This window comes from Styela clava, chromosome 14 (genome assembly GCF_964204865.1).
Source record: "Styela clava chromosome 14, kaStyClav1.hap1.2, whole genome shotgun sequence".
NCBI lineage: Eukaryota > Metazoa > Chordata > Ascidiacea > Stolidobranchia > Styelidae > Styela > Styela clava.
In genome coordinates, this window is record NC_135263.1 from 19,359,736 (window position 1) to 19,372,236 (window position 12,501).

A 12,501-nucleotide genomic window follows, 5' to 3' on the forward strand; every position below is an offset into this window, starting at 1 on the left:
AATTTTGCAATGAGTTCGGGACACCTTGTTTTGAGTTGGAGTACCACGGCAGCAAATTAAAAACACAAACCAACGTATGTAGCCAGTAATGCTGTAATGGCAGGTCTGCCCCTGCTGGTGACACATTTAGGGTACCATAATTTAGAACATTTTTCATATGGATATGGTTGGCTTTAGGGTTAGGGTTAGGTAAAAAGGGACCTCCAGAAGTATGTGCACCAAGATGGCGCACAACCTGAAAATAGTGTGTGTGTGTGTGTGTGTGTGTGTAGCGGATTCAGGTTGTGCGACATATTGCTGCACATACTTCTGGAGCACCAAAAAGGTAGATAAAATTTCGCATGATGACCTATAATCCGGTACATAACCTTGTAAATATGCCGGAAATAGCGCCATAAAACCATGGCGAGAGGCGCCGTGGTTCTTTCGTGGCAGGAGGTGGTAATGACTGCGTCTCCTGTTTTGCGCTGTTTCCCTCTGTTTTGCGCTGGTTTCCTTCTGTTTCGCGCTGTTTTCCTCTCTTTTGCGCTGTTTCGCGCTCTTTTGCGCTGTTTCGCGCTGTTTTGCGCTCTTTGCGGTGTTTCGCGCTGTATTCAGTAAGTAGTAAGACCCCTGTAATAGTACAGTAATAGATGGTTAATGTGTTGGAACATTAAAAACAGTTGCAGTCGTGAGTCGCCCCTATTGACATCATAGGTTCTGCGAAATATTTGCAAGGCTCTTTCTGTCACATGGTGATTGTAGCAACTATATCTGCTATTGTACATGTGGAACATTAAACTCATTACTTTTGAAAGTAAAACTATGTGCTTCTATATTTTTCTCAATATTCACCAGAACACATGATGTAATGTAATGTAACCATGTAAACCTGTTAACTAATATTTAACAGTCTGACACCTTTTAAAATATTTTGAATTTTTTGATGGAACAAGAGTATATAGCCATAAAATCCTATTACTAGATGTAAGATTTCATGAAGGGGTGTCTTCCAAGCATAATGGTGAGTTTTTTTATCTTTCAGTCTTTGGTTTGATATTACTGATTCGCAATTACACATGATTTATTGTTTCTGATACCAATTATTCAATGCTTTTTACAGGGAGCAAACGCTTCAGCACTTGTCAAAGATATCGGGCCAGAACAATTTCCTCCAAATGAACATTATTTTGGATTCATCAATGTATGTGACATGACTTTTAATTTGATTACTGTAGGAGTTTGGTAGTACTTATCGAAATAGTCTAAGTTTCAACTTACTAGCTTAGTCAAAGTTTGTTACGTAATATTGTCTTCGGTAGAGCGTGTCGTGCTTTGGAGCAACACTGTGAAAGCATGACATCAAAATTTTACTTCAAATCAAAGTGCTTCTGTGCCGAAGTTAAAGCTGTCTCGCGGTCCCCCTAAAATCGCTTCGCAGACCCCTAATCGGCCGCGGACCCTAGTTTGAGAACCAATGGTCTAGTACAGGGGTGTGCAACCTTTTTCACCGGCGGGCCAAATTCAAGTAACTGGGTGGAGCCGCGGGCCGCACCTTTATTTAATATGGACTTTCTCGTAATTACCGTTACAAAAATTGTTTATTTTTGCTAGTTATCTTACGGCAATATTAGGGTTTCTTGCAGAAATAGTGAGTTGAACGCAAACTTGTGTCACTGATATCATTGCTCTCATCCAATGCCAGACTGAAAGCTTCACTCACTTTGCAATGACGGTTAACAACAATTCCTGGCTAGTGAGATAACACATTTTATCTATAAACGTAATCTGCTAGACAGAGCTTATAACTGAACGAGTCTAAACCACAAATCCAAAGAATGCTTACGTCACGTACTGTCATAATCAAATTACTGTTTCTATCTAAGCAATAAAAAGATACACGAGGTCTTAATTAATTAAACTGTCGGATTGGGATTTTATGCTTGATGGGTAAAAATCAAGAGTATTGACAAGGGCCACACTAAATGGCTTGGCGGGCCGGGTTATGGCCCGCGGGCCGCCTGTTGCACACCCCTGGTCTAGTACAATATACAAGACAACTTCATTTTGATCTGATATTTATTCATGATTTCGATAGTCCTAATATAAATTGGCTAATTTTGGTAATGAGATATTCAATGATTTTGTAGATTTAATCAACCAGAATATATAGGATGGGATTTGGGACATATTTGTTCCAGGTGAGAGGAAAACGATAAGTTGGCTTAATCATATGGCGAACCACGGCCTCTCGTTCGGTTACCAGTCCATGTCTGGTATGAGATTAGTAAGCCAGTTATTTGTTTTCGGAAGCATGGACTTGATGGTGGAGGATGCCGCAACCGACTAGCGGTTCCTTGAACCACCCTACAGCGGCGAGAATTGCAGCGATCCTCTAGCACACTGGTTCTCAACCAGTGGGCCATGGCCTACTGCTGGGCCATAGAGACATTTTCAAGTGGGCCACAAGCCTATTACAAACTACTATGGTTATTGGAAAGTTTAATTTCATTTGTCATTATAGTCAAATTTTTATTGTAGTAGCAATGAATGATGCTGCTGCTTTTCATTCTGAGTATTAAAGTGAAAGTATTTATTTTTGCAAAAAGAATCTTGCTTTTCTTGTAGTTTTTCCCTTGCATGAGAAAGTTAGTGGGCCACAGAGTTTTTATGCAACTAAAGTGGGCCACGAAAGAAAAAAGGAGAGTCTAGCACATAACCATTTGCATGGGATTCGAACCTGCTAACTCACGCAGGGTAATCAGAGGTGCAGCGGCGGGTGTATTCCTAACGCTTAGCACAGTGCGCCACACCGCCAAGCCTTTTTTCTGGTTAGAGAGATTGTTCGATTTCAGTTCATTATCTTTCAGTTTGGGAATACTTGTTACTGCAACTCTGTACTACAAGCTCTCTTTTTCTGTCCACCATTCCGAGAAAAAGTTCTTCAGTATCGTCAGCAACTGAATGGAAAGCATGGGGGGAATAAAAAGGAAACATTACTCTCTTGTCTCTGCGATCTTTTCCACAGCATAACAACACAAAAGAAGAAAGTTGGGGTCATACAGCCAAAGAAATTTGTTGCCAAATTGAGAAAAGAAAATGGTGAGACATTATTTGCTCATTAGAAAATGATTTTTTTCGTGTAAATTTTATATTATGCAAGAATGTACCATCTAATGTCACAGTCCATAAATAAGCCTGAATTTTCTTTTTTTATCAATGATTTAATAATACCAGTGAAGAAACTTACTCAATGATAGGGTAGGGTACGTAGTGATTGTTGTAAAAGTAACGTTTGATTGTTGTAAAAGTAACGTTGTAATTACGATACGTCAACAGTGAGCGAATGAGATATTTGACTTTCAAGCTCGAGCGAGGAGAAGCAATTTTGTATTTATGAGAAGAGTGTGCCGCTATTCAGGAGCCATCGTGATTTTATATTTGTTTGGCAGCTCTAACAAATAGACTATTGTTGAATTGTTTGCCCTCATGGCTTTTAGTCAAACATTTCAAACCAAGTTTTATACTAATATTGGGTACTAATGTTCAGTTACACCTATTAACCACTATTTGTTCTGGAATTCCTAGGTATTATGAACGGCTTTGTATGTAAATAGGTAACTACCGGTATATGAGGTATATGCCGGTATATGAGATTGATTATGCTGTGATTTTCTATGATAAGTTTTATATATCTTCAAAACTTAATGCCGCACATACAATAGTATTCGGGATCATAGCAGTTCCCTCTTTGTGCAACTCTCAAACAAATAATTGACAGCATGATCTACCACACCAACAAATTTGAAAAACATGCAAGGACTGAAATTTTTTATTCATCGAAGGCGATAATGAATAAGTTATGCATGTAGAAATAACATATCATAAAATCATTAACACTTGTTTAAAATAAGAGGTACATCTTACATCGATGCTCAGTTTCTTTGATATTTCTATGTTTAGAATGTTGCTTTCTAACAGACTCATGTAATTCTGCAAGTTGGTATTATTCACATTTAACCACATCACTATCTGTATTTCTAGAACAATTTGACAATTATCTGCAACATGATGCACATGAATTCATTAATTATCTGCTCAACTACATTGCCGATGTGCTCAAAGCTGAGAAAAAGGCGCAACTTGAAAAGCAGAGATTACATCAAAGCAAATTGGATGATAAGCACTCAATTGGAGAAGTTAGAAAGGACAGAAAATCTATGTTTAGTCGAGGCAGAAAAGACAAAATAAAACCTGAAAAGCAAGACTCGTCAAATGATGGAAATGGAGTACCCCTCACTAACCGCATTGGTGCAAGCTCTTTTCTAACAAGTTTAAAATTGAAAGCACATTCTGAAAATCCAAACCTCGATGGTGGTAATGCATCAACAGTTTCTTCATCCTCTGGAACTGGCTCATCCATTAATCAGGAGGAAACAAACTCAACAAAGATTTTAGCTAATGGTACTCCAGATTCTATCCCAAACAGTGAATTATGTATTGTCAATGAGAATAGCGAATATTCTTCGAGTAGTAGTGCCAAGTCTTCTTTGACAAGTTCATTGCAGCGACCAACTCGCAACACAGAGTCTTCATCTTCTTCATCTCCATTAATAAAGTGGGGACGCAAAAAGAATCAAAACGGCGATTGCGCAAGTTTGGAAACAGATGAAAATAGTCATGCATCTTATCCATATGATAGAATGAGAAGTATGGGAGATAATGACTCTACATCTACATGGGTGCATGAAATATTTCAAGGAACGCTAACAAATGAAACCCGATGTCTCACTTGTGAAACAGTAAGCAAACAATATTTTCTTTTCCCATAATTTTTAAATGTACTAAAATGGAAATGATCATTAAATTTATGTTGTATGTAGTGGATGGGGTCCTGTGGTGTATGTACCAGGTTAGGGTTAGGCCATACTTTAATTTTGATTTCCCTTATTTTAGTTCTATTACGAGTTCGGGGATGGTCTGTGTTAGCCAAGTGAATATACCCCCTGCCCATAGGTTTTACTCCCTTTACACAACTTGATGTAAAGTAGGCGAACAATATTAGTTAACCTCCATATTGGTACACACGCTTCTGGAGCACCGTGGATGGTATATTGAATAGCTCAATATTATTTAAAATACGTGAGTGTTTTTTGCAGTCTAATTGTTGCAATGCACATGAGAATTCACAATGTTTTTGTTGTAGCTAATTCGATTTCGAATTTCAAGGCGCTCTCAGTTTATTGCAAATATTAGAACTATGAAATAGCCATATCTGTCCATCTGTTTAAATATCTTTTTGAAAACTTTGCCAATGGTGTTGAAGCAAAACCTAGATAGAAAGCAACCTTTAATAATAACGAAATTGAATTTTTCTCTCATTCAACCCACTACCCATCATTTTTTAAAACTCTTGGATCATAACAGAGAAATCCAAAAAGAATCGAGTATCAGAATTGGTTCAGATTTAATTATGTTCAATGTTTCATACAAAAAACACTCAATTCATCTCTTGAAAACTAGAAAAAAATTGACACTCAATCAAACATCAAAAATATATCTGTAACTTAATATGTATTTTAATTCAATGACATTGAATTTACGTTTACTTCCATGCCTTCTTTGCATAACATGACACAATTTTAGGATATATTATTCTATATTTGGAAATATTGTCTTTTGGCATAGTCAGAAGAGGAGATAGTTTGGTTTTGGATTTCTGACTGACTAATCCCAGCTCGAAATGATAGAAATGTGATTAATGAGTCAACTGAAGTAAAGACAATATAGCAGTCATTAACTATAAAAGCAATTGTATTTATTTTACAATGCTTCAGGTCAGCAGTAAAGATGAAGATTTTTTGGATCTTTCAGTTGATGTCGAACAGAATACATCAATATCACACTGTCTCAGGTATGTAACGTCCAGTTTATGGTATTAGTGTTGCAACATAGTTGTATTCTTTTGCAATCATTAAACTTACAAGAGGTTCTTGACTAACTTTGTTCTGTATGAATAGCACACCTAATATTTTGCTTTCTATGCGATGACTTACAGTTTATTCATATCTTTTGGAAGCCTAGCAATGGTACCAATGTATCACTTATACCACAGGTATTTTAAAGAAGCCGATCTGATATATTTATGTAATCTATCTATTCTATGTAATACCAAAAATATGCTGTGAAACATTTTAAAATATTTATTATATAGTTTGAAAATTTCTAAGTTTTTGTACTACAATTTATTTGATGTTCTGAATGGGATTTGGGCTAAGACTTCATAATTTCCATACTGATTATATAGGTATTTACATTGCGGTCTATGGATACTAGGTACGAGAAACAAGTAGTTGTTCTTGTTTCTAAGTCTTTACCCTTCAGAATGAATAATGAACTTTTCCAATGAATGATTATTTTCTTGTTTGAATCAGAAAAAATAAATTATGGGTATTTTACTTTCAAAATGTAATTTGTGATATGTATATATATTTTTTCAGAGGCTTCAGTAACACGGAAACTTTGTCTGGTGAACATAAATATGACTGTGAAGTTTGTTGCAGTAAACAGGAGGCAGAAAAAAGGTATTTCAATACTTTTTATAGTTTGTAATGACGAATATAGTGTTCAAATAATAAGAACCTTTTCATAAGAGGAATGTTGCTCCACTGGACTTGTTTCATAGATAGATATCACCTCAACCTGTATTAGGTAATTTTTTTGCAAACAAATATTTTCAATTTTAGTCTTTCATTTTTACGATAATTTGCTCAAAATAAAGTGATACTCATCCGCTCAAGAGTGAGTACCTCTAACCGAGGTCTCTGGCAATTACTGGAATGTCAAGAGTTACTGAATTTGTACAGAATTGAGTGTGCATTGTTCACTATAAATAGCTGTTAGTGGTAGACATGATTCATGAAGCCGTTTAATTCAAGATGGATATAATGAAAATTCTTGTGAAAAAATTTTTTGGTAGGAAAAGTTATGTATTAAAAGAGTTTAGCGAGAAGATAAGGGCTCACAGCTAAATGGTTACGACAGCTGTAAAAATATATTAAGCACATTGAGGTGACACTTCATGGATGAGAAAGCATATACAGTTTGAGTTATTAATTGATTATCAGTCAATTGTATTCAATATTCTTTGGTAATTTGATTGAGTCGATTTAGAGTAGACAACCGATCATCGCCCTAAATGTGATAGCTCAATTGAAATATGCACTGGTGGATAGATAGATATGAGAGATCCAATTTCATCGATATATTTTAGGAAACAGATATCAATTCAAGTCAAATACTTAGATATGATGAGTAAGGTCACTGGTAACCTAACGATTGATGGAAAAGACCCATCTGTTCACACTTATGTGTGTGTGCATCACTGTCATTAAGTTGAGTGATCACAGCCATGATTCGAGGAGAATTAATTAATTAAATTTGTCCTACATGTTTGTAGGAGGTAGTGACTTTCTAGAACTATTTTGCGGGTATGAGGTCCTGTGGAAGCTGATGGAATAATTTAGAATAAATAGTTTATGACTGATATAATTATACTCATTGTTCTGACTAATACAGATAATAATTCAATGCTTACAAACTCGTTTTTTTTTCAGAATGAGAGTCAAAAAGCTTCCTGTTATACTCGCTTTACACTTGAAAAGATTCAAAATGGACAGCCTTCAACGATATACTAAGCTTTCATACCGGGTTGTGTTTCCATTTGAATTAAGATTGTTCAATACATCAGATGATGCAACTAATGCAGAACGACTTTATGACCTAATTGCTGTTGTTGTTCATTGTGGAAGGTATGCTTCATTTGTACATAATGAAAATGGTCTAAGTAATGTCCCATTATTATATGAATGACTGTCTTTAAGTGTGAAATATTCTTAAAATTCATAAAACCTTCGAAGCAAATTAGAAGTTGGTCTCAAAATAAGTCAATACCTTTTGCATAAAACACCTAGTATATGGAATATCTTGCACATAACTATCCCCGCATGGTATTCGAACTTGCGAACCCACGCAGAGTAATCAGAGGTGCGATGGCGAGTGCATTCTTAACACTGATGTATTCCTAGCACGATGAACCACATCGCCGCTATTTACTGGTACTGTGAGCAACTATTCTTTCTGAAACCTAATCCATTCAAAATATTGATAAACTCTCATCATTATCATATTAATTTACTTTCAGTGGGCCAAGTCGTGGACATTACATCACTATAGTTAAAAGCCATGGACTGTGGCTCTTGTTTGATGATGATATTGTTGAAAAAATAGAACCAAATACAATCGAAGATTTTTACGGATTATCAGCAGACATTCAAAAAAACTCTGAATCTGGTTATATCTTGTTTTATCAATGCAAAGAATGATAGAAATTAAAAATGGGTTTGTGCTAATCTGATTATGTTGAAACGTTTGTGAGCTTTTTTCAAGCACACAGTACTTAGAGAGAAGTGTTGCAAGAGTTCTTGTTTGTGAGCACAAAATTGATAGTCAACTCATGGTCACTGCACATAAATTTAAGCAGTTTTATCAAAACTGATACAGTTTGAAAGTTGTTGTCATTGATGACCCTGCTTAATCTTAATCAGACCAGGATCTATGCATGCATGTTTCAGTTTTGTATTAAAGGAGTAAATTATATAAATGAAATTTTATAAATATGTTTTGCATAGGATATCTAACTAGCTACTTGACAATTTTCTGCATCTCCAGTGCCAGCCCAGAATAGGTCAAAAAAAATCTTAAAAATAAATAGGATTGCTATCACTACACATCGGCAGTCTTTGGCAATCAATTGAACCAAAAATATTTTCCTCGACTCTTAATATTTTATGTTAAAAAAGTGTAATGGTTTCACTTTTCTTCCAAACGATAAATTGGTAACTTCACACAGTCACCATAAAAAATGTATTTAGTTTGTGATCATGTGACCTTGGGCATAGAAGTTTATCTTTTTGGCTGCATCCTTATTAGTACCATTGATATACAGACTACAGAGTATATAAGAGCAGAGTGTAGCTAGATTCTGAAAATGATATCTTCCTGTATCCCCCACTTGCAGCTAGAGGTTTGGTGCAAGAAAAAACAGGTTGACGTGTAATAATTGTCTGTATTGTTTATTATCGATCATGCATTATCAAATTTTAATTTCCTGATAATTTAATTTGTAATATATGTTTCATAATTTGACAGTGGCCCTTTCTGGAAAATAACTTGTGCCTGTCGACATCTTATATGAATGTTACCTGATTAAATACTTACCTTCAGGCTTCAACCTTCACATAGCCGCGTTTTCTTAAGACTCGCAATAATAGCGATAAAGCATTTACTCAGACCTATTTAGTTTGTAACTGTTTTCGCGGGTGTCAATCAAAAATAATAAAAATTCAAGTACTTCTGCTGCACAAAATAGTATTGCGTTGGCGTATTTCAATTTGTCCACAAGATTATTACTAGTTTCTATTACTAGGATCTAAATACTATCTGGATTTTTTTTGTATTTTATCTGCATTTTAGATTGGGCCCCCTGGTTCAAATTCTTATGTGTGCTCCTGTTGTGCAGTGGTTCATTTATTTTCATGATATCTTTTTGATCTTGCTGAAGGCAGCCAGTGATAGTAATATGGGGTTCCTGTTTTTTGATAGCCATTTGTTGTAGTTAGTATTTTAATTTTAAATGCACTGTCTATATGGCTAGTATCTGCAATATATGAAGTGAAAATGATTCGATCTAAAATACTGTTTCTTAGTTGAAAGAAGTATGGGCAAATTAAGACTTGAACTGAACTTAACTATATTAACATCAACGACGCCGGGATATTCTAAATAATATTCAAGAACTCAAGAGGTATTTTATTTATTTGTTTTACGCTGTAAATTGCAAGGAATGCAAAAATTTCCCGTCATGTTCGGTCACTATCGAAACTGAGGATGAAACATTTATTTCCGACACAACTTGCTTTTAGATTTATTGCCGTGGCCGAACAAAACATCTCGACTAAATTGAAATATATGATAAACTAAATTACTGCTGATATTTTGCATAACTATGTTTCAAGACTTATAAAAGGAGATCACATGCCTCTATGAACCCGTCAAAACATTTAGAGGTCTCCAAAATTAGGTTTTCGTAAACTGTCGAGTGTTGAAAATTGCACAGTTTTTCAGTACCTTATTTACTCAATTCTAATGGATTCAGTTTTAATAGGGCATGCAAAGCCTGTAGGTGCTATTTTAATCCTATTATCATTAGTTCTAACTCTTTAGGTTTTTTGCGTAATTTTCAGCAAAAGGATAAACAACCATCAATATAGATAAAATTGTTGCCCAAGAAATTTGAGATTGCATTTAGGGGGTCACGAATTCGGAGCTACTTTGATGACACAACAGCCATCAAAATGCAAGAGTGCAATTATTTGTCCTTGCAATGGACTGATAATACAAGGTATTGCCATCATAAGAAACTACACATTCCATTGAAAGAAGATATTTACCTCATAAACCCCCACAATAGATGTTTCAGCTCTGAGTTACCTATATCATGTTCCTATGATCACCAACTCAACAGCTTCAAATCGATTCTATTTATAAAACTAGCTTTTTCTGCCGATACTGAATTGCTTTAGGAGAGACATCTTTTTACCGAAAAATGGAGGGGCAAAAATGGTATTTTAACCTAAATAAAGAATAGAGTGAAACATGCAAAAATATAACATGTTAATATAAAGAGAAAGTACGACTCAGAAAAATATAAGAAATGAATAGAATTGATGATAAATACTCGGCAAGTAGCGGATATACATATTAGAATAAATAAGAAGACGCCATACACTGACAGCTCGCCGAGCAAATCATATACAAAATTAATAATAAGTTGTTGCGAGGAGCTTTCTAAATCTGAAGGGTATATAACTGAATTATAATTACCGCTCGCCTTTTCATATCAACCCGGGTGAAATTCTTAAACAACAACGGTGGAAAATTCTGATAAAATAACGGATGGAAATTATCAAATTAATAAGAAACGTGAAAAGTGTTGCACAATAACTACAAAATAAAATTGAGATAATGTGGGCAGGCGATACAAACTAATATAAGTTAAGTATAAGTTTATCGCCGAGCGTGAATTTGTGGAGGTAAGTGGTGGAGAAGGGGATAAAATACAACCGAACTAATTTGGATCCACAGGATCAGTGGACATATTTACTACGTCGGCATCGCGCCAAGGTAACCAATCTGCTGGAGGTAGTCAGGTCAAGTTTATATGGACCTCCTGAAGTATGCACACCAAGATGGCGCACAACCTGAACTCGAGTTGGGTACCAGGTTCAGGTTGTGCGACATCTTGGTGCGCATACTTCAGGAGTACCGTTTAGTAAAAAACAAACACAAACAATATAAAAAAAAAAAAAGTAATCAAACAATTTTACTTTGGAAGGGAAGTCGCGGAGAACCAAATCTGGTTATCGAGCAGCGAAACCCAAGATTAAAAAGATCAGGTAATTCAATTATAGAAATACTGTTATTGTATTGGCGGTAGGTGAACCAATATTTCCTTTTGCACCAAATCACTGGGCGACAGTGATACAGAACCTGTGAACGAGTCTCGTTTGCGTAACCACACGTTACCGGTGGTTCCACATATGACGAAACCACCTGCGAACGGATCGCAGTGGCGTAAGATTCAATCGAGCTTTCATAATCGAAGAAATCTGAAACTGATCGAGAGGGACAAAAATTGAGCAACCGATCCAGGAATGACACGAAACTGTCTTTCCAAAGTATCTTCTTGTCGCTCACGATCAGGAGATTATTAGAGGTGATCGTAAAATTCGCCTCCGAGGAATCATTTGACCCCACAGATTACCATACGGAACTATGCGACGTCCATCTGGGTCAGCGGAGCTTGCGTCGCCTCTTGGACTCGGTAAAACTTCGCCACAACCTTGCAACCGAACGGACCATATAGTCGGGGTAATTCAAAAAGTATGAAACGGATTTTTGTAATGAAAACAGGAAAAAATTGAAAATCCTCCAATCTCCTCGAAACCGCGCAGGGGAGGTGCGATGGCGAGCGTATTCCTAACACCTAGCACGATGCGTCACACCAGAGCCATTATATAACGGCTCTGGTCACACCGCCAAGCCTCTGAAAAAGAAAAATTCAAAGTGAGCCAGTGACAGGTTCCCCCGCCATATCCGTCCCGAACTAATAATCAAATAGTAGTCCGTAGTTTCTGATATAATAAGCCGCCTGATTTAAACGACTACCATCTTTTTCCAGATAAATATGGAAATCATATTCTCAACCAGCTGAAGCTGCAGGATCATATTTTGCTCAAAATTAGTTGACAGTTCTATCAATTGGAAATGTTTTTCAGTTTAGTTTATCACATATATATACATACATAAAAACAAGTCTCAATATTCATATATTATTTTAAATGAAACATGTTGCGATGCGACAAACCTAATTATCTGAATTCAAACCTCGCTCTTTTAATG

General features: G+C 35.9%; 1 protein-coding gene across 1 annotated transcript; it reads left to right on the forward strand.

Moving 5' to 3' along the window:
* Positions 1–702: 702 nt before the first annotated feature.
* On the forward strand, positions 703–9,733 carry LOC120340695 (ubiquitin carboxyl-terminal hydrolase 46-like). Its single transcript, XM_039409032.2, has 8 exons — positions 703–1,003; positions 1,103–1,183; positions 2,850–3,081; positions 4,024–4,781; positions 5,817–5,893; positions 6,480–6,563; positions 7,596–7,790; positions 8,183–9,733. The coding sequence occupies exons 1-8, from the start codon at positions 977–979 to the stop codon at positions 8,361–8,363; spliced, it is 1,635 nt and encodes a 544-aa protein (XP_039264966.2). The 5' UTR covers positions 703–976; the 3' UTR covers positions 8,364–9,733.
* Positions 9,734–12,501: the final 2,768 nt, after the last annotated feature.